Raw genomic sequence first — 23,336 nt, 5'->3', positions numbered from 1 at the left:
GTATAAAATCCCTGATTAGGATCACTCGGGCAGAGAGGTCCATTGATTGTATGCTGCGTATTTCTCTCCCTGCGCATGTATTAAAGATTCTCTTTTGTTACGATGAACCTGAGTGAAAATTAAAGTTTCTTCCACATGAGGAATTGCCTTATTTGGTAGTGTATTGATGTCTGTACAGTTTTATGCTGGTATACCCATGATTTCCTGTGGATTGAATTCCCCAATTATTTAGGATTGTATAACGTTTATCGAGTAAATTTTAAAGCCTGGGGTATCACGAGTTTTCGGGCTTTTTTTTTCCTTTTAGCATCTTCCAAGCTTGGAATCATCTCGAGTACTTGAGTAATTTCTCTAGGAAGGGGCTTTCTGGAAAATTATTTTGGGAGAATATAAAGATGGGAAAGGAGGATAAGTTTTCCATCCCTCTCCAGAGAAAGAGAGAGGGGGAAGGGCAAACCAGTGAATGTTTGCTTGGTCCAGTGCCGCACTGGTGGATCAAGTGTCGTTTTGAGTTTCCCACAATTCCTAGTTTAAAGGTCAAGATGATAATGCTGGAATGATGGGGTCATTAATTCAGATTAGATCCACTTTTAATTTCAAAAAGGATTAACATTCAGCACAATATACGGTACATTTCATTGATAATTTGACTTGACATCACTCTCTGTCCAATGGACACGCGTGGCTTGGCATGGATTCTATTCAACAGGAAATTGAAAGCTAAAGAGAAAAATTTGAAAACAAACATCTCCACACAGCTTGGAACCATTGTGTAGCTATCCGATGCACATCCAGGGCCCAATACCTGCGATCATAATGATCCAGCCTCTCACCGTTCTCCAAAGCCTGGGGGAGCTAGTGAGGTCTGTCTGGTACACATTCCCCTTCCATTCCTACCCTCTCAAAGGATGCTGTCATGCTCTACACTGTTTGGGGTAAACAAAAAGCAAATTTCTTGAAGTCTGTGTTCAATCAAAAGGTCAGGTCAGGTATGGGAGCATGCGCCAGAGCAGCGCGTCGCTGCGTCCACCTACCACCGGTACTCCAGGGGCCTCCGTCTGGCCATCCCCCAGGCAGATGCCTGGCCCATACCAATCTCCTTGAGATGCCGATCAACCTGCTGCATGTGGTCGGCCCGTTGGCCTCCTCCACTCACGAGGCTCCCTCGCCGAGAGAATCTGATGAGCAGGATCAGCGTCAGGAAAATGAGCCACATGTCCATACAGCCGCAGCTGATGCTCACGGACTATGCAGGTAACAAATCTCATTTGAGTCTCTCTCAGCAACCGCTCGTTGGACACAAAGACCGACCAGCGATAGCCAAGGATTCTCCGAAGAGACCTGGTACCAAAGGAATTAAGTCTCCGTCTCAGATCCTTGGTCAGAGTCCAAGTCTGAAATCCAAAGAGCAAGACTAGAAGCACCAAGGACCTGAAGACTCGGACTTTTGTCCTCCCGCACAGGTACCGGCAGCACCACACCCCATTATTCAGTGAATCCATGACTCCCCAGACTCGACCCAGACGTCTGTTGACCTCTGACTCACAGCCAGCAGAGACATGAATATCACTGCCGAGGTAAGTGAATCTCTCCACGACCTCAACATCCTCACCACAAACAGGCACAGACAGGAGAGCAGCATCCAAGATGTCATTGAAAGCCTGAATCTTAGTTTTGACCCAGGAAACCCGTAATCCCAGCGGCTCAGACTCCTCATTCAGCACCTCGAGGGCCCCCAAAAGAATATCTAAAGTCTCCGCAAAGATGACTGCATCATCAGCGAAATCGTGGTCGGAGATCTTGACATTCCCAAACGATGCACTGCAGCTTGATCTCTCCGACATCCTCCCCAGACTCCAGTCCATACAAGTGCTGCAAAGTGTGGGGGCCAGTACACACCCCTGACGAACTCCAGTAACAACTGGAAATAAGTCAGAGATGGTATCACCACATCTCACAGCACTCTCAGTACCTGAGTAGAGTTCAGACATCAGATCGATCAGTTTTGGTGGCACTCCACGAAGGCCAAGAATCCTCCAGAGGGCATCGGGATTCACTGAATCAAACGGTTTACAGAGATCAACATAGGCTGCAAGCAGCCCCTGCCGAAACTCTCGTCTACTTCGGTGAGGACCCGAAGAGCAAGGATACGGTCAATCGTTGACCTCTTTGGTGTAAAGCCATAGTCAAAAGGCTATAGTCTGAACTCCATCCATTCCTCTACCCAGCCTTTCCACTTTGCCAAAACGTGGCCTGATCCCATGCTAGCGTTGATAATTTTCTTTGGCAGCTCAAGACCTTTTCAGAACTAGTCCTGATGACATGAGTGCTCTAATCCTTACGACCTCTGCTTCAGTCCAATCACACCATCTCCTCTCTCTTCCATTGGTCCTTCTTGTATGGGCAACTCCTCAATCTTGGAAAATTGCAAATATCAGGCCTATCCATAAGAAAGGTTATAAAACTGATCCCTTCAACTACAGACTTATAAACCTTCTCCCCATCATAAGCAGAGTAATGGACTCCATCATTGCTGCCAACTTCAGGCTCATTCAGGTTCGTTCGTTCGCTCTCGTTCTCTCGTTCTCTCTCTCTCTCGTTCTCTCTCTCTCTCTCTCTCGTTCTCTCTCTCGTTCTCTCTCAAACAATTTGGCTTCTGATCTGGCCATTCAACCATGGCAATGGATATGTTACCCCTTATGACAGCAGTGGACTGATGCCCTGAACCACAAGCAAGAGGTTAGTGCAAGCTCTCTCGATATCATTCTCTCAGGCCTTTGATACTGTTTGCCATCCAGCCTTGATTTCTAAGTTGTCTTCAATACGGGACTTTGGAAATGACATATGAATGCCAAGCGAAGCCTTTTGCGCATGCACTGTGTGTGTGCATTTTCAATGACTTGGTTCTGCTCGCCAGGCACTTTAAGCCTGCCATTGCTGGTGCAACATCTGCGATTCAAATAGTCTTTTAAGCGTAATTTTCAGAATTTAGATTAAGGAGTGGCAATTTCAAAGTGGTTAACCCTAATCGTTGTGTTTCTGAATTCAAATGTGACTCACAACAGTAATATAGGACATATGAGAAATATCCATGGATGGTGAGTCCCTCCCATTTCCTGTTGGTACAAGCAAGTGGTGGCAGTGGAAGTAACACATACACACACACTTCTCCTTTGACAAATATATGCAAAAATCGAGTATAATTTCTCGTGGCCTCAGGACCAAACAAATATATATATATATATATATATATATATATATATATATATATATATATATATATATATATATATATATATATATATATATATATATATATATATATATATATATATATATATACACTCACAGCCCAAACAACCCCCAGCAATCATTCATGAAACAAATCACCAAGTAGGCCTTGTTCACACGAAGGAGTCCCACAAGGTTCAAAGTCCACTCAATGGCAGCAACGGTCGAAAGTTTTGGTAGAATGTGTGCGCCCATCTACGAACCTTCGGGCCTTGAACCGGTCCACGTCCTTGGGTGTTTGTATTACGGGAGCTGCAAGCTACGAGGTTTTTGGGCAAGCTCAGGAAGTTCTCCAACGCTTTCAATGTGCAGAGGTATGTACAGCCCTTTCTCACAGGTATGTTCCCAAGTATTTTTGACTTTTTTTTTTTAGAAGCTTTGTGAGCCATTTTAGGTAACAATCCCTATCTCACACAAACTATATGCTTGATGTCAAACACCACCTTTTCAAGGAATTTCTGCGCATGCACATTGAGCATTCTGGGGTGGATTACGTCATTTTGAAAGTCGCGTTTTGGTGTTTTTTTTCGGCTCTGATTCACGAGTGTTTGTCCTGTTTCCTCTATCAGCGGAAACAGCGTGTGACCCTTGATGGGATCTTTTCTCATTATCTTTCCCTTCAGGCTGAGGTTCCTCAATGCGGCGTCTTACAACCAACATAATTCTTGATCTATCCGATTATGTTGAAAACCAACTTTGTCATTTTGCCAGCAACTTCGACCTGTGCAGAACACATCACGCATACAGTAGACGCCGTTTTATAAATCCACCATGGGACCACGCCGTTTGGATTTATTAACCGGCTGGATTTATTAAGTGGAGAACCTATTTTCAGCCACCTTCTGGACAGATAAGACAAAAAGCGAATGTCGTTAAACACTGCTTTATGCTACAAAACCATTGATTTATCAAACGGTGACAAGGGGATTGTTCAAAAGAATCTCTCCAAGGTCGCTTGCTTGGGAGGGAAGGTTTTGCGCAAATGTTCCTTTATTGAATCAGTCACGTGGTGGAAATCGGGATGGGCAAAACCTGAGAGCTGCAGTCCCCTGTCCAATTTGGCGAGTGCAGTCCGCATCTCTGCCGCCGTTGGCACCGGCTCGGGTTCGTCGTCGCTTTCTTCTTCCACTTCTTCAGCTATGGGCTCGGTGGCTTTGAGAATCTGACTGACGAGCTGGTCGGTCATTTCCTCTTCCGTAATTTCGCCTGTTCTTGATAAGATTCTGGAGCTGGCCACAAGAAATTTCCAACGCGATTGCAGCCTCGCGCTGACTTGTCTTCGCCATTGCATTGAAACGGTCTGATATAATAAGGCCACCTTTTCCCCCATGGATAGATCCTTCCTCTTTTTGCTCGTGGTCGCAATCTTTACTCTGAATCACAACCCAACTCGTGACTCTTAAAGTACAAAAATGCTGAGAGATAGAATTCAACCAACCGGCGCAAGCTATAAACGCATACACGCTTCACCCGCTGTGACGACCGAAAAGTGAAAGCGTAGAGTGAGCTGGAAATCATTGCACAAGGCTGTAGTCAATGGGATTTCCACTGTGACACTGCGCGTTAGCATTTTCCAGTTCTCCTATAGTTAAACACACCCCCCCACAGCAGCGCATACTACATCAAGCTTAGGTTGAGACCGCGCATGTGCAAAGCAGGTGGATTTATTATCCGGCGGATTTCTCCATGTAAAATTCCGTTCCAACTCATTTTGGTCACAATAAGCGGCTGGATTTTATAACCGTGGATTTATAAAGCGGCGTCTACTGTATATGAAAGGTACGCCGCTGCCGAATCCTTCCTCAGACTTGAACAAGATAAGCTGCTGATCAGTTACTTGGAACATGTTCAACGCAGGCTAGTCACATGCTCTCACATTGCAACTCCACAGGCATAAGCAATCAAACTATCCAATCCACTTCACTGAACAGCCACCAGAAGAGGGGCAGTTCCTGGAAGTAGTTGGCCTCAATATTTGCCATGACCTTTAATGGGTCATATCACCAAACTAGCATCAAAGGTCAGTCGCCATCTTGGTATTCTCTGTGGAATAAGGCATTCCTGAGCCATATTGACCTCATCACAGTGTACGACGGTTTTATACTGAGCTCCATGGAATATGGCTCCTTGATCTGCGCCGATACTCACACTTACGTACTCCTTACCTTGTTCCTTTTGATTTTGTTGCCTCATTGAGGTGATTGAAAACAAGGTGTTTTGTACAATTGGAATCTCAACCTACTGGTGCAGGTTGGTGTACTCTCTATTTTAAACAAGCTTACATCTGGCCTTGCTCTTCTTGCCCTCTCCTCCCTCTGCCCTCAACAAGCCACCCCATGAGGTCACACACATTCGTCAAGAAACCTTCCCATGCGTTCACCCTGTCAAAGTCCAGACTGATTGTCCACACACCTTCATTTGTCACCTCATATTCTCCCGATTCTGGAATCGGGCCCGTGTTCCTCGTCTCGTCCTCCTCAGTTCCGTCTTTCAAATATACTGCCCCTAGTTACGTTATGTGCTCGGCCGTGCACACCCACGACCTCCTCAACACATGCTCATTCTTCGCCATTCTGTTCCACCCTGGACCATTGTTACTCATCTTTGTGCCATTCATTTGCTCCCCGTGTATGTCCATCCCCGTACTCCTCGCTCACCCTTTAGTAGTTTGATTACACCTCCATGAGCCGAGACCCATTTACTGTGTACCAGCAGAGTATCCGCCCTGCGGGCGATCTTGTTGCAAGCATTCAAGACACGTCCTTCTGACACACCTTCAATTTGGGCAGACCGCAGCCTCGATCGTTCCCCCCCAAAATTTTTTTTTTTTCAAATTTTGATGGAATCAAACAAGACTTCCGCAGGAACAACTTCAGGGTAACCTCATTGATCGCTCAAAGTTTCAGCTTCCAGGTCAAATCATCTCAGAGTGAATGATACATACATACACACATATGCCATAGCTCCATTATAGTTTGATGATTATAAAAAAATAAAAATAAATGTTATATAAAGTAGGAAGTGATGGAAAAATTATATGAGGTAAGACAAAGCAAGAATGATTCAAAGCAACAACCACATCAAGGAAAGTCACGTGTGACATGTGACAGTGGAAACGTTCAATACAAGGAAGAATCGATGATAATCGCTCACTTCAAAGACATGGCGGCACTCACATGTGAGTAGCCAAGTGCTTCTTACAGTTTGACGACTGGCTGAACGTTTTCCCACACACTTTGCACGTGTACGGACGCTCCCCGGTGTGGATCCGGGTGTGCTGTCGAAGATCCGATGGGCGAGAAAACGCCTTTTCGCACACCGTGCACATGTACGGGCGCTCCTGGCTGTGGGTCTTCATGTGTCGGTGACAGTTTGACAAGACCGAAAACGTTTTACCGCACTCGGAGCACGAGTACGGACGCTCCCCGGTGTGGATGCGGGTGTGCTGTTGAAGATCCGACAGACGGGAGAACGCCTTCGTGCACACCGTGCACGTGTACGGGCGTTCCTGGCTATGGATCCTCATGTGTCGCTGACAGGTGGTTAACACGGAGAACGACTTGCCGCACGTGGTGCACTTGTAAGGGCGCTCCCCCGTGTGAATACGGATGTGCTGTTGAAGACCCGACAGCTGAGTAAACGTCTTCGAGCACACTATGCACATGTACGGACGAGCCTTGGTGTGAATGAGCATGTGGTGACGGCAATGAGAGAACTGGCTGAACTGCTTGTCGCAGACGCTGCACGTGTACGGTTTCTCTTGAGTGTGAATCCTCGTGTGGTTCACGAAGCTCGACTTGAGATCGGTGCTGTAGAAACAATCGGTGCATTTGTACCTTTTATCGCTGGATACCGGCCGGTGCCTCTCCATGTGCAGCTGCATGGCGGCCTCGGTGGTGAACCTTCTAGAGCACTTCGTGCACGATGAGCTCCTCGTAACTTCCTTCGAACCATCTGTGAAGACCATTCAAGCACAGGAAGAACTGTCATTTTTTTTTTTTAGGATGGAGTTATAAATGATGATAAAGCTTCTGGGTACTTTGGGTTCATTTCATGACATTATATAAAAGGTCTAGGCACGACGAGCTATCGCCGGCACCCTGAACAAGTTACAAATTACTACCCTAACTGCTGCTGGGAGAGGGATGGAAAACCGCCCGGCATGACCTTTGCCGGGAAACTGTTTCGACACCACCGATGTGAACATATAGACGAATACAACAGACACAACACAGGACTGTTGGATGAGACACAACACAGCCACTGATCTTGGGGGGAATGCCGTCACTTCCCGGGGTACTCTACGTAAAACACATTGTTATATGGGCTGCATCGTGCACATTCCTAAATTAGTGGCATCACACATTGTTATATGGGCTGCATCGTGCACATTCCTAAATTAGTTGCATCACACATTGTTATATGGGTTGCATCATGCACATTCCCAAACTAGTTGCATCACACATTGTTATATGGGCTGCATCGTGCACATTCCTAAATTAGTGGCATCACACATTGTTATATGGGTTGCATCATGCACATTCCCAAACTAGTTGCATCACACATTGTTATATGGGCTGCATCGTGCACATTCCTAAATTAGTGGCATCACACATTGTTATATGGGTTGCATCATGCACATTCCCAAACTAGTTGCATCACACATTGTTATATGGGCTGCATCGTGCACATTCCTAAATTAGTGGCATCACACATTGTTATATGGGTTGCATCATGCACATTCCCAAACTAGTTGCATCACACATTGTTATATGGGTTGCATCGTGCACATTCCTAAATTAGTGGCATCACACATTGTTATATGGGTTGCATCATGCACATTCCCAAACTAGTTGCATCACACATTGTTATATGGGTTGCATCATGCACATTCCCAAACTAGTTGCATCACACATTGTTATATGGGTTGCATCGTGCACATTCCTAAATTAGTGGCATCACACATTGTTATATGGGTTGCATCGTGCACATTCCCAAATTAGTTGCATCACACATTGTTATATGGGTTGCATCATGCACATTCCCAAACTAGTTGCATCACACATTGTTAGATGGGTTGCATCATGCACATTCCGAAATTAGTTGCATCACACATTGTTATATGGGTTGCATCGTGTACATTCCCAAACTAGTTGCATCACACATTGTTATATGGGTTGCATCGTGCACATTCCTAAATTAGTGGCATCACACATTGTTATATGGGTTGCATCGTGTACATTCCCAAACTAGTTGCATCACACATTGTTATATGGGTTGCATCATGCACATTCCCAAACTAGTTGCATCACACATCGTTATATGGGTTGCATCATGCACATTCCCAAACTAGTTGCATCACACATCGTTATATGGGTTGCATCATGCACAATCCTAAATTAATTGCATTGTGCGCATTCCCAAACTAGTTGCATCACACATTGTTATATGGGTTGCATCATGCACATTCCCAAACTAGTTGCATCACACATTGTTAGATGGGTTGCATCGTGCACATTCCGAAATTAGTTGCATCACACATTGTTATAAGGTTTGCATCGTGCACATTCCCAAACTAGTTGCATCACACATTGTTATATGGGTTGCATCATGCACATTCCTAAATTAGTTGCATCATCCATTGCTAAATGGATTGTATCATGTATTGCAAATCAGGGTTCATCATGCAATACATTATTCTATAGTGACGGTAAAGGCCCGGTCACACCTTGACGTTTTAGCCAGCGATGGCAACGTATTAAAATGTATGTAAAACGCTGGCTTACGTTTAACTTTTGATGTTTTTTTTTTAAGATTCGGACGTATTCATAGCGACTTGGTCTTATGTATAACGCATTGGTAACGGACACAGAACGTTTCGTTGTTTTATAGATAACTTATACCAACGAATGCTGAACCTGTTGTTGGCCTACACAACCGATGCCCAACGATAGTCTAACTTAGGCATAGCGCGTTGCACACATCGCCGACGATGTCGTGACGTAGCCTATTAAAGGGCTGACGCACAACGATTCGAATCATAACTGCCGTAGAAATGGAAGTGACAACATCGCGGTCACACCTTGGCGATCTTGCCAGCGTATGCCGACCTAAGAAAAATGTGTCTAAAACGTTGGGGCACGTCAAATACGGCATGAGTAAGTTTGGTATACGTGAGTAGAACGCTAAAGTACGCTATCATACGTCGTAGTAAGTAGAGTACTTCAAGAAATTTTAAACATGTTTAAAATTTTACGACGTACTCGGCGTATGACACACCTTCCGCATGCGATGGGGATAAGTTTTACACACGATATGTGGACGCTTACACACGTCCACAAAGGCTACTTATAAGCTACTCATAAGTCGAAACACGTCGCGGTAATGTCTTTTTTACGTGAAACTTATTTCTAACTTATGTTTGACGTGCTTTGAACCAATTCTTTACGTAGTCCCAACACACGTCGACGTATGTAGACGTATTCCAATGACGTCTTCCGGTCGACAAAAAAAAATAAATGAACGTGTTTCTAGCTTACAACTGCCATATAAAGACGTGTTCCTAGCGGTTTTGGGAATTGGTATATAAAAATGCTGCTCATAAAAGGGGAACCCAACAGTGTTTTAGAGTCCTTTTTGAGTCGATGTCCATGTCAGCAGTAACAGTATCAGTATCAGTATCAGTATTAGTATTAGTATTAGTATTAGTAGTAGTTTGTTCATGTTGGCAGTAGTAGGTGAGTGTGAGGGGGAGGGTGTGGGTTATGATGGATCCTCCTTGCGTTTAACGATTTAAATGATAAACTCAACGATTTAAATGGCTGCATCTCCACTATTGAAAGTAGACGCTTGCGCTCAACAATTGGATTTTTTTTGACACTCAACGACTTTTAAACGGTACCACTCAGCTATTTTCATTGTTTACAATGAACGATTTAAATTGCTGTCACTCGCCTTTGTTTTTTGACGCTGGGGTTTTGAAATTTGAAGCGTTTCTTCTGAACGTGTTAAAACGCTCAAACTCGACTATTTTAAATAGACGCTGCCGATGGACAATTGGAATCATAGCCAAGCTAGACATCGAAGTGTGAACATCCTCGTCATGCCGAAGAAAAGTTTGAAGAATGCTGCAAATAAGTGTCCTGGCCATGGCCGTGGACGCTGACGCAAGGACGATCCATTATACCGACGTCTTTCAGCCTATGAGTAACTTAAAAGTAACGTCTGTCGATGTGTGGCAACGATCGCGTAACATGCCAACAACACGTTAATCATACGTTAGAATAAGTTTCGGGAATGCTAAACATTACCTCGGCGTGTCTCAACTTGTGATTAACTTACAAGTAGCATGTGTTGACGTCTGTCAACGATCGCAGACCGTGCATACAACTTGTGGCCAGCGTAGCGGAACGTGTGAGTCATACGCCGGCATACGTCGTGAAATTTCAAGCATGAAAAAATTTGAGGACAACCGAAAAGTACAACGTTTAAAGCCAACGTACAACGACGTATGGCAGTGTTTTTCAGCGTGCTCTCAATGTTATCAAAACTTACCCATAACGTATTCAACGTGTGCCAGCGTTTTAGAAAAAAAATTCAAAAATCGGCATACGTTGGCTAAAACATCAAGGTGTGACCGGGCCTTAAGGTAGCTTACTATAATTCACCATCCGTCTGTTCCAAGGTACCGCAAAAACGGCTGAACCAATCGTAACCATTTTTTGGGTGTGTAATCCTGGGACCCCTTGGAGTAAAATAGGCATAAACATAATAACATGAGCCCCTTGATGGCTCCCAAAGGGAGCAGGTGCTTCTAGTATTTATAAAGAGTAGGTCACTGTTTACCTGTACCCTGTCTTGACGTAATCTCCAGCAGGCACAGCTGTGGCTGCACGCAACCTCTTGCTCTTAGAAATGTGACTGTGATGGGATGGAATGAGTGTGTGACATCAAACTCCATTTTGGTTTGGCATGTTGATATGGATGTACACATTGTGAAAGGGGATCCACTCGAGCCCACATGAGGCTTGGCTAAATGGTGTAGGGTTCAGGGGTGTGATGCAATCACATCGCTTGAATTGGTTGATTCATAAAATGCCATCCGAGCACACAGGTCTTTGAGGTTATATTTCTGAATGAATCCCCCACTTCTCAAGGACACGCGTTCTTCCAGTAACCCCTCTGGTTAAACTTCCAACAAATCTTTTTGTCCCCCGTCCCTCCGACAAGTTCAGAGAAGGGGGACATTAAAATGAACTCCGTCCGAGGGGCCAACGGATCAACCAACAGACCATCCATCCATTTACTTTTGTGTACGTGACGTTTCAATAATGGTTGAACATTTCACTTTCATATTGCAGATACCTATTTCTTCTTCTTTCTTATGGGAGCATGCGCCAGAGCAGCCCGTCGCTGCGTCCACTTTCCGCCGGTACTCCAGGGGCCTCTGTCAGGCCATGGATCTTAGTTTTGACCCAGGAAACCCATAATCCCAGCGGCTCTGACTCCTCATTCAGCACCTCGAGGGCCCCCAAAAGGATATCTAAAGTCTCCGCAAAGACGAATGCATCATCTGCGAAATCAAGGTCAGAGATCTTGACATTCCCAAACGATGTACCGTATAGCTTGATCTCTCCGACATCCTCCCTAAAATCCGGTCCATACAAGTGCTGAAAAGTGTGGGGGGCAGTACACACCCGACAAACTCCAGTAACAACTGAAAATAAGTCAGAGATGGTACCACCACATCTCACAGCACTCTCAGTATCTGAGTAGAGTTCAGACATCAGATTGATCATATCAGTTTTGGTGGCACCCCAAGAAGACAAAGAATCCTCCAGAGGGCATCCCGATTCACTGAATCAAACGTTTTACAGAGATCAACATAAGCTGCAAGCAGCCCTTGCCGAAACTCTGATCTGCGTTCGGTGAGGTCCCGAAGAGCAAGGATGCGGTCAATCGTTGACCACTTTGGTGTAAAGTCTGACTGCTCTGGACGCTGGTGCTCAAGCAGATGGTGGGGAACCCTATCAAGAATTATCCAAGCAAAGACCTTGCCCGGCACTGAGAGCAGCGTCACCCCTCGGTAGTTCTTGCAGTCTTGACGATCACCCTTCCCTTTCCAGAGAGGGACAACAAGGCCCCTCTTCCAGTCAGTTGGGATGATGCCTGTGTTCCAGGCAGAGCACAGAACTGCATGCAACGACACGAGCGCAGCATTTCCACCAGCCTTGAGAAGCTCAGCATGGATGCAACAGATCCCTGGAGCTTTACCCCCATTTCAACAGGTTCACCACGGACCGTGTTTCCACAAGCGAAGGTGAACCACAATTGATTGGAGGGTCAGCAACAGTGATTGTAACATCCCTGACATCCAACTTGACAGCTGGTGGATCAGCCTGGTACAACCGCTCAAAGTAACCGGCTCAGCGAGCCTTCGCTTCGGACTCCTCTGTCAAGAGCCTACCACCCTCTGCTCTAACTGCAGTACACCGAAGGATGGGCTTGGATGAACGCAATGCACGAATTCCCCTGTAAGCGGGACGAGAATCTCTTGAGCACAGGTGATGCTCTACCCCCTCACAGATTCCATGCTCATAGGCCTCCTTGTCCACCCTTAGTGCACGTACAGTTTTACACCTCAGCTCCCTGAACAGCTCAGCTCTGCTATTCAGCCTGGCCCTGCGACTCTGGTCAATGGTATACAGTGTCCCTTGAGACAAAATTCTTCTTTGCCCTGCGGTGAGTTCCAGGACATCCACCGGCAACATCAAGGATGGTGGTCTTGAAGGTATTCCACAACTCTTCAGGACCTCCCAAAGCACCCAGGCCCCCTAAATCTCCACTCAGCTTGTTCGTAAACTCCTCAGCTACCCTCTCATCCTTGAGCTTGCCAACATCCCGCCTCGGCTGGGATGGTAGCATTCGCCTGGATTTGAGGTGCAACTTAAGGGTTGCTCCACAAGCCGGTGGTCAGTATTGAGGAACTGAGCACTCTGGTAGACCCTGCAGTTCTGGATCATCCTCCAGCGACCATCAACAAGGACATGGTCTATCTCCTTTGCCACACCACCAGCGTTTGAATACCAAGTCCAGCGATGAGCTTGTGGGCGCTGAAACCATGAACCAGCCACCCTAAGTCCATGACTTCTTGCAAAGTCAAGGAACTTAGTGCGATTCAGGTTGACAGTTCCAGATCCATGTGGACCAACACACGTCTCATAAACATCCCTATCAGTTCCAGTCGATGCATTGAAATCCCCCAAGACGAGAAGTGTATCTCCCCTGGGGCACTGATCAACCACAGACTCGAGCGTGGCATAGAATGCATCCTTCACGGTGAGGTCACTCGCCTCAGTCGGAGCATAGACAGAGACCAGGGAAATGACACCTAAGGAGTGACGAAACCTTAGTCTCATAATATGCTCGTTGACCGGTGTTACCTCAATTATCATTGGGGTCAGCTTATTGGACACAGCTCCAGCAACTCCTTGGGCATGGTAACCATCAGTGCGACCAGACCAATAGTAGGTGTAACTACCTGCCATGATCTCACCATAATCCGGTCTCCGAACCTCAGAGAGTTCTGCAATATCGATGTCCAAATGGTTGAGCTCAGATGATAACAGAGACAGGTGATCATCCTCTCTTAGGGATAGGACATTCCAGGCACCCACCCGAAGGGACCGGCTCAAATTAACCCAAGGAAACCACCGTCTGGTGGACGACACCTCAGCACCACTCCGACACACTCCCGCAATCTGACCTGGGAATGTTACCCCGTGATTTCCCTCCTATCATCAAAGATTGGGGGTCCCGAAGGCTTTGCCCCAATCCCGTCATACGGTGAGCTGCTCTGCGAAGGGAAGCTGCACAGGAGGTACTCCCACGGAGTGGGTTTTCAGATTATTTTATGCTTTGAGAATGTTTTGCATTGTGAAGGGTTTTACGGTGGCCGGAGTGCAAATCCTGCCACCAAGCTCCTACTAAGAAGTAACCCAACTTCAGGAGGACGTCCGCAGTCACAGTTGGAGACTAGATATGGATGGCCGTTGGCTCACAAGGAGCTCCTCCGCCCTTTGACAGGTTTTGTTTTTAATCCTGCTGGGTGTCCATATCCAAACACCCTCCTCACCAGAAAACCTGGTGGGGGAGATGGTTTAGTCGCCGACAACCCGACCATGGAACAGGTTAGTACAGATTTACGTGGTACCTGTAGGAAGTCACAGATCTGATCTGGCCTGACCTGACAAAACCTGATATCTATTCCTCATGACAATATCTCAACCTCATTAGATCACAGCTGTGATTGCCTTGTTTCTTTTTAAAGAGTGTGAGTGTGTGTGTGTGTGTGTGTGTGTGTGTGTGTGTGTGTGTGTGTGTGTGTGTGTGTGTGTGTGTGTGTGTGTGTGTGTGTGTGTGTGTGTGTGTGTGTGTGTGTGTGTGTGTGTGTGTATATATATGAGAATTACTCAAAAGGTGGGGGTCCTAGAGTTTCAGCTCCATGTGCTCCTCACTTCTTCAGTGTGTATGGAGCCACCTCCCATAGACGGTTACATTTCACTCTTTTTCAAAGCTTTAAATACAAAGAGGTAGGAACCAAGTTTCAATCTTGCGCCACCCAGCCAGCCCCAATAAATGTCTCCCCTTAACCTTTCACTTGTCACTTAATCTTCCCATGGAAGCTCTAAGCAGGGTGCGATTTGATTGGTGGGGGAGTGGGGGGGGGAGTATTTCCCTGACTCTTGATTTATTTATTTTTTATCCCTGGCACTGCACTTCAAATTACCATCCCCAGGGGAATCTCTGCCTCCCCGCCGCACGTCAAGATATTTTGTATTCATGGTGATTGATTCATGCAGTTTTAACATCTGACATTTTAAAATGATAATGGTCCGCCACATTCTTTTTGAGCACAAACTCATTTTTAAAAGCTTGTTCGAACCACACAAACAGGATGAGATCAGCAGGACATCTGGTAAACATGATTTTTAAAAATGTAATGGAGTTTGGTTTCACTGGATCCGGACGATGCTGTCCGGGTGTATTAAGTGCATCGGATGGGATTCCACGTATCTGTTATACAATCATCCAAAAAACCTGTACGTGACGTAGCACCAGTAAACATCGATTATATCATTACGTTACTGTATTTTAATCCGACACTTCTCACGTGTGTACGATGTGTGAACGTCCTTATAGTCGTTGAGCAACTCTGGGAAGGGTTAGAAACAGCATAGCACTTACCTTGTGTAGGTCTTCTTGGGTTGCTTTATGCAGCTTCTTTGGCTGGAGGAGTGCGAGAGGGGTCAATTGTTTATATAATCCAAGCCACCTGGGTTTAGTCGATTAGGTGAGACCTGATTGGTTATTCCCTCCATTCACAGGTGAGAGACGTGGGTGGGTCTTTCTATATATATATATATATATATATATATATATATATATATATATATATATATATATATATATATATATATATATATATATATATATCCGTTATTATGCTGTCAAACTTTGATATGAAGTGTAATAAGTTTTAAATCTGTGCACGTACAGGTTAAATAGTTCCAAGATTCTTGTTTCAATACTGTTTTTTCAGTCTGAATAATGTATTGATTATATAATTTTGGGTATTTTTGTGAAATACGCTGGTGGAGTCGGTCCCGGTGTCTGGCTATCCGTATGTACGTTAACATTTCAGTGAAACATCTCCTCACAAACTACCCGACGCAAATGGACCAAATTTGGTCCGATGCATCAGCATAGCAAGGTCTAATGGGGTTGTGCTCCCCATCTGGATGCCCCAACCGTAAAGGGGGTGAAAGGGGGAGGTTTGCCTCAAATAATGGTATTTTATTCAAAAATCTTCTCGGACATTGACGGCCAGACGTAGACCAAACTCTTCATGAAACATAAGGACCAAGTTAAGTTAAATTGTGCTCCTCATGACACTAGCACTTCAGGGAAGGGGGCGGGGGGGGGCATAACTCCTTCCCCCCAATCCATCATTTTCACCCCATATATTTTGTCCATCGTTTCCTGTAAACATCTCAAGGAGGATCCACCGTCTCGGCAGCCACCAAATTGCTATGTGGACACAACATTGAATTATACACTATGACGTCATAAACGTAGTCCCCGTGACTCACCTTCTTCCAGGCCCCTCCCCTCTGCTTCGGCACCAACCGAGTGCTCGTCTTCTTCCTTGCTCTGCAGGACTCCAGCGGGTCTTCCGGCCTCGTGGACGTCCTTGCCCCGCGCAGGCACGACCATCCGTTGCGAGCACCGCCGCGCACGTCGCGACTCCATGAAACGGCGGCGTCCGAGGGAATCCCCGTGCTGGAGGGAATCCCCGTAGCAGTGAGATTGTTGCTTCCTGGATCAATGACGCCTGACCGAGTCTTAATGACCGATTCGGCGTGGTGACATTTTTTATTTCTCGGGTTCTGTTCCGTTCCCGTCGCTCACGACTCAACGCACCTCCACCTCTGAACCGGAAGAGACGGCTCGACAAATAGGAAGCACTTCCGGGGAATTCTAGAATATAATCGATTTGGATTTTCAAAATTGGCGGACACAGTGGAGAACGTTTTATCTTAACAACAATAAATAAATAAACAAATAATTAAACATGTAAAAAAAAAAATTTTTCAAATAAAACAGCAACAACAACAACAACAACTTCCCTTCCAAGGAACTTCAACACCGGAAGTGGTCATTCGGGCCGTCAAAGCCTGAGCTATTATTACCAACATATGGTCGTTTTTCCACGCTCTGTCCTTTTAAATGTTGAACATCAACCAAGGAACCGACATATGTTGTTTGTTTTTATTTTTTATGGTTTAGAACCAGGCCGTGCGTTGTCATGCCAACATGACGTAATCGCCTCGGTGTTTGTTGTTGTAGTAGTAGTAGTAGTAGTAGTATTTGTCGATGGATGTCCTTCGAACCATTTGGCGCTGCCTCGGCAGTTTCAACGGCTGGAAAGAACAATCATGGACGGGTTGCCACTGGGACACGGAGCCAGGGCAGGAATATGTAATTTGTTCATGATGCCGGCGATAGCTCGCACCGACTCTTCACCAAGGACACCGTGATACCCTGTTTGTCAAACACAGCTGGGTCGGGATTCAAACCCTGGTTTTGGACGGCTTCGAGGCTGAGTCACACCAACACATCGCAGATAGGTCGGTGGTCTCCCTGTCTTTCACCTCCTCCTTGCCGGTCGTGCACCCTCTGCTCCTTCCAGGCTTCCTCCCACCCCTTACATTTCTGAAAGGTCACACACAGTCCACCATCAACCCCTTTCTGGTGAAACACCCAAAATCCAGAACCGCTGCTCACCTTCACTCATTTGTTCCTCTTTTTTTTGAACACCTATGTAACCAACTTCCACAATCTCATTCTTCACTCAAGGTCAAGATAGCTGGTCACCACCATCTCAGATCATCCCCCACCCAAAACCATCTTTTCTACGCCCATTAACCATCCCTCCTTCCACATCTCCAGTTTTTCCTTCCCCAGTTTGCTTTTGTATCATCCTTGTCCGCCACACGCGTCCTCGCCTACCCCTCATTCCTCCCCACGACCATTGCTTGTCGACGTCTCCCTCTATCTTGTCATTCAACTCTGCTGCTGATGTTTCCACTGATGATGATGCTGATGCATCGGATACCGATGGTAGGTGGTGCAGTTCCAAATTTGCAGTAATGCGGTGGAGGGAGAGGGGTGCAGTGAGGTCCTGGTGGTACAGGGTCCTGGCAAGGTGGCATGAGTGGAGAGAAGAGGTCCCAGTGATGGTGAGGGGAGGGCTGGGTAATGGTGTGGGTTGGCAGATCCCGATGGTGTAGTTTGGGTGTCCCACTGGTGATGCGATGGGGCGGGGTCGCTGTTGCTGCCGTGGTGTCCCAGTATTGCGAGGGTGGAGACCCTATAATGCAGGGTCTTGACAATGCAGTCGGGATGGGTGGTACATAAAAGTTTAAAATATACCAAGGATAGTTTGAATTGGTCACCAAGTTTCAGGTGGGAAAATCATCCACTTGTTGTGATGCAATCCCATTTCCCACTATCCCCCCTTTTTATCCTTTCATCACAGGCCTCACATGAACCCTTTTATGACGACACCACCCTTTGTTCACCCCAACTCCCATCGATTGCATAAAGTAGGTTAGTTTGACGATCATTCCGGAGCGACGTGGTGAGACGGTGAGATTTCCCAGAATTGAAGGACGTGCTCCATTTATCAGACGAGAGTGTAATCAATTCCAGACTAGCGGAGAGAGATGTGACTGCTGTCTGCCTAGCAGTGGGACGGCATGTGATACAGCACAATGACATCATCTGCAAAATAGGTCGACATAGAGATATAATGGATAAGGCCTACAATAACTCAAGCATGCAGCTTGGATGGACGTGAACAAAGTGAACACAAAATCATCGAAAGCACATCTCCCCTTGGAGCAGATAAAATCTCATCATCACACAGGTAGAGCCACAAGGTGAGGAGGAGATTGTGCTGAACAATTAACATCTCATCTTGTGACTTTGTCTTGTTCGAATCTCATTCCATGAACCTTTGCACAAATGGTGTGTAAAAGGGAAGGGGGGAGTTTAGCATTTTCTCCCACGATTATTTGCCGCTGTCAGAGCTCACGCACACTGTCCTTTTCCTTCATGTTATCCATCATATTCAATCCGACACCTATCAAAATATACGTTGCGCGATCGCGTCTGAATGAGGTAAACTCTGTAACCACAGCACGTATAATGCCGAGTCATAGCTCATCGAAGAGCTCTTCGGTCTGGACAGTGCATGCGGTGATCTGCAAATATCAATATTCACGCAATTTCGAGTTACGTGCATTTTTGTGGCTAACTTGCGCACACGGGCAGTGTATAGGCTGAGTCATTGGTTCACACACCTACTGGAACTAGAAATAATAGCACCCACAACATTGACGGTCATTCCCGTCCAATGTGTAATTATCTTCTCATCGATTTACTTTACCGAGAAACTTTAGCGGTCTTCAGTTAGTGACTACTATGCTGTTAAAGGACATTCCTGGCCATGTAATATTGTTACGAATCTTGAAGCCTTTTTATTGCACACAAACAGACGGCAGTCCCTAAGCTTAGTTAGTTTTGATAAGTATGTGTATTGTTAGATTCCTGAGCCTGGTGTTGGCGCAGTGGTTAGGGCAGCGGCTTGGGATCCAAAAGGTCCTGAGTTCAAGCCCCGTTGGACCACTGAATTAATACACCAGGGGGTTGACTCAGCCTGTCATCCTTCCGAGGTCGGCGAAATGAGTACCAGTATACTGGACCGGTGTATACCCCGGTTAAAATAGGTGTACCATATCCCTGTGTCGTAAGAGGCGACCAGGGTTGCGTCAGGAAGGGCATCCGGCGTAAAACATGTGCCAAATCACTATGCGGATCATACGGATGATCCGCTGTGGCGACCCCTAACGGGAGCAGCCGAAAGAAGAAGAAGAAGTGTATTGTTAGATTCCTCCCTGTGTTTAATGGGAATTTAATGTGCGTGCTGCGGGTTATTTTATAGTCAGGTCTTTTTACATCTTAAAACCCCCAACAACCCTCCAAAGGAGTCGAGGGCAACAGCCTCCGTCGCATATCCCTCGCCCCTGGTGCTTGGTGCTGCATCAAAGCTGTGGGTTTGAGTCCCACCGAACAAGAACGACCAAACCGCACGAGGCGGACAGGTGCACAGCCGGACTCTGACCCCCCAGCTGACCTATCCACCTCGGCTGGAGGGTCCAATATAGAACAGACGGGGTCCATTTCGTGTGTGTGTGTGTGTGTGTGTGTGTGTGTGTGTGTGTGTCCGTGGGCCCAGTCCTGTAATTAGAAACCGTTAAGTGTTTGCTTGTACATTGATTGCATTTCTTTTAGTCGGTTTAACTCTGCTCCTTTTGCTCCCCTCCCCATTAAAAATAAACCCCAATTGTTAAATGTACCAGCTCGTTGTCTGTGATTTCTTTCATTGACCCAGCACAGTGCGGGCTTGAGAAGTAGTAAGGCCGTTTGTGCCATAAGTTGCCATTGGGAGCGGCGCGGCTCTGGTAACTCCCGCTCGGTTATGCCGGACCCGAGTCGGTACATGCGACTCGGTTCGGACAGAGTCGGCCGAGGGTGTGGCTTCCCCAGTAGCTCGACGGCGTGAGTACTTAGGTAAATTGGAATAGACAAGTGGACCCTACCTCACGCCGACAAAATATTGGTGACCACGGTCCTTTAAGTGACTCGTCGACTCCGGAGTTATCTGGGGTGACGACCTTTTAATTCTGGGTGTTGGGTGGGAGACGGCCCTATTGCTCCGTCTAGCGGTCGTTCCTCACCACCGAACCTGGCACCACAACAAGGCCTCACATGAAGTCTCTTCTTCCTTTTCTTCTTCTTCTTCCGTATGGCAGCTTGGCAGCTATCATTTTGTTGGGGCGTGACTATGCCGCTGATGCCGTGCCCCTCTACCAGTACACTGGTACTCATTCCGCCAGCCTCGGAAGGATGACAGGCTGAGTCAACCCCACCTGGTGTTAATTCAGCGAGCTCGAACTCAAGAGCCTCAGATCCCAAGCCAGCCACTCTAACTACGAAGCCAACACCAGGCTCTCATATGAACCATCGACGGTGTATAAAAACTACAGTGATCTTAAAATGTAAATTTTTTTCATTATAAAACAAGCAAAATAATTAAATACAACACGAGCATACTCTTCTACACTTTCCAAAATAAAAAAAAAATATTCACAACCAATTCATACAAATGAGCACATGGAGGATTAAAAATGACATAAAAACACCACCAACAAAACAAGCACCATGATTGGGTAAATGCAACCAATGTACAAGCTAACCCTTTGAACCCTAGCGGCCGTTTTACCGACCGCTATGCAAACCTCCATACACCTGAGCGGCCAGATTTTTCTCCAGGGAACCCAGGGTGAGGGAACCGAAAGTCCGAGCAGCTCGGGGTTCAAAGGGTAACAAAACAAAACATTTTATGACAATCCATTCTACTCTCAACCTACATGAGCGTTCTTCCATATTCTCATCAAACTCATCACCTCCTCAATTTGTTTCTCAAACTTGTACCCAACACAAACAGATGACATAGTCAATGTAGACTGTGGAGTATCGACGATGAAGAACACTCTAACCTGCACCAGTGTGAATCTTCATGTGCTGCTGACAATGTGACAGCGCGATGAAAGTCCTATCGCACACCGTACAGGTGTACGGACGCTCCCCGGTGTGGATCCGGGCGTGTTGATGGAGGGCTTGTGGATGAGAGAACGTTTTTGTACACACCGTACACGTGTACGGTCGCTCCCCGGTGTGGATCCGGGTGTGCTGTCGAAGAGTCGACAGACGGTTGAAAGTCTTGGGACAAACGGTGCACAAGTACGGGCGATCCTCGTTGTGGATTCGCATGTGCTGCCAACAGTGCGCCGATTGAGTGAACTCTTTAGCACAGATGCTGCAGGTGAACGGCTTCTCCCCGGTGTGTATCCGAGTGTGTTTTACGAATGTTCTTTTGTCGTCCGCACTGTACGGGCAATCGGTGCATTTGTACCTTTTGTTGCTGAATACTGGACGGTGCCTCTCCATGTGCAGCTGCAGGGCAGCCTCGGTGGCAAAACTTCGAGCGCACTTGCTGCATGGAAACTTCTTGATCAGTTCCTCCGGTCTCCCTATAATAAAAATAATCCATCGCACACAGAGGTTACTTTGGTTTATAACATGAATAATAACAAAGGGAATAGTAGAAAGAGAGGGGGAGGTGGCAGGGGGGGGGGAAACCACACCAACAGCAGGGATGGGGGACAAAATAGTTGAGGGAGACTTAAAGAAATAAGGGATGTGGGGAAGAATGAGGGCTTGGTGAGGATGCACAGGGGTGGACAAGATAGATATCGAAGAAAACTCTCAGAAAGGAAAAACTGGAAATTTGGAAAGAGGTGGGCTTTGGAAGGCTTAATCGAGGTAGAAAAGATCACGGTTTTGGATGCGGGATGATCTGGGATGGTGGCGAACAGTCGTCTTGAAAACCTAGAGAGAAGAATGAGATTGAAGAATATGTGGAAGTTGGTTCTACAGGTGGAGAAAAAACGAATAAATAATTGGAGGTGAACAGTGAGCCTGGATTTTGGAAATTTCACCGGAAGGGGGTTTACTGGTCGACTGTGTGCACTCCGCAGGAACCTGTGGGGGATGGGGTCGGGGGACAAAGAAAAGAAATGGCAGAGTGTGCAAGCCAAAAAGGGAGGCAGTAAAAGACAAAGAGGCTAATGACCTGTCTGTGATGGGAAAGTAATAGGACGACAGATTCAGCTTCATTATGGGAGATTTCAAAAAACAGCATCAAGAAGTGGCTGATGTGAGACAGGGGCACCATTTCAAAGGGGAGATCAGGACTCTAGCTGCGGATGAAGGCCTTCCAAGTGGATAGGTGTTCAGGTGTGCCAAGGAAGGACTTTGTACGATGGAGGATGCCCAGTCGGTGGCTGGCTTTGGAGGAAAACTACAAAATGTGGTTTTCCCAAGAAAGATCATGGCTGATAGTGAGACCGAGGATTTTGAGTGACAACTTCCTCAAAATGTTTGTAAAGAGAGTAGATAGGAGGATGTGCCAAATGGTCCTTTCGGAGAGGGAGAGTGTGAGTGTGAGATTTGTGAGGATTGAAAGACGTATTCCAAGTGTTTGACCAGCTGGTGATTTTTGTCAAGGTTTGAAGAGAAGAAAGAGGATGCAGCCTGCTTGACTGATGGATGATGGATGATGGATATCACGGCATAGGGTGGAGTCATCAGCAAATAGATAAAGAGGATTTTCCAATCAGACAGATCATTCATTAAGATCAGGAATAGGACTGGGCCCAGAACACTGCCTTGGGGGAGGAGGGGGGGGGGACTTCAGCCCTGACAGGGAGATGAAATGAAAGGATTCCTTGAGTGTTACACATTGTCTTCAAGAGTAAAGAAAGTCAGGAAGCCATGTGTGGAGTTGGCCTTGGATG

At 46.4% G+C, this 23,336-nt stretch overlaps 2 protein-coding genes across 2 annotated transcripts in view; both read right to left on the bottom strand.

Moving 5' to 3' along the window:
• The window catches only part of LOC147033674 (uncharacterized), a 127,306-nt gene that overhangs the window by 84,668 nt on the left and 19,302 nt on the right, over positions 1-23,336 (bottom strand). The window contains exon 4 of the mRNA XM_085851820.1: positions 21,477-22,010. Coding sequence (XP_085707946.1) covers positions 21,477-22,010 — 534 coding nt within the window. The remainder of the gene's footprint in view (positions 1-21,476; positions 22,011-23,336) is intronic.
• Positions 573-16,816, bottom strand: LOC147033675 (uncharacterized). The gene is made up of 2 exons (XM_085871762.1): positions 16,443-16,816; positions 573-7,245 (listed from the first exon to the last, which is right to left on the bottom strand). The coding sequence occupies exons 1-2, from the start codon at positions 16,600-16,602 to the stop codon at positions 6,464-6,466; spliced, it is 942 nt and encodes a 313-aa protein (XP_085727888.1). The 5' UTR covers positions 16,603-16,816; the 3' UTR covers positions 573-6,463.

This window comes from Eptatretus burgeri, chromosome 2 (assembly GCF_056783735.1).
Source record: "Eptatretus burgeri isolate ZD-2024b chromosome 2, Ebu_testis_v1, whole genome shotgun sequence".
In the NCBI taxonomy this organism is placed as follows: domain Eukaryota; kingdom Metazoa; phylum Chordata; class Myxini; order Myxiniformes; family Myxinidae; genus Eptatretus; species Eptatretus burgeri.
This window is presented reverse-complemented; position numbering and strand designations above follow the sequence as displayed.

What these genes read in the sequence shown, in the direction of transcription:
- LOC147033675 (XM_085871762.1), bottom strand. Translation starts at nt 16,602, where the DNA reads ATGGAGTCGCGACGTGCGCGGCGGTGCTCGCAACGGATGGTCGTGCCT. An exon ending in GGGGAGGGGCCTGGAAGAAG is followed by an intron (nt 7,246 to 16,442) that starts GTGAGTCACGGG and finishes TGGTCTTCACAG; the next exon opens with ATGGTTCGAAGGAAGTTACG.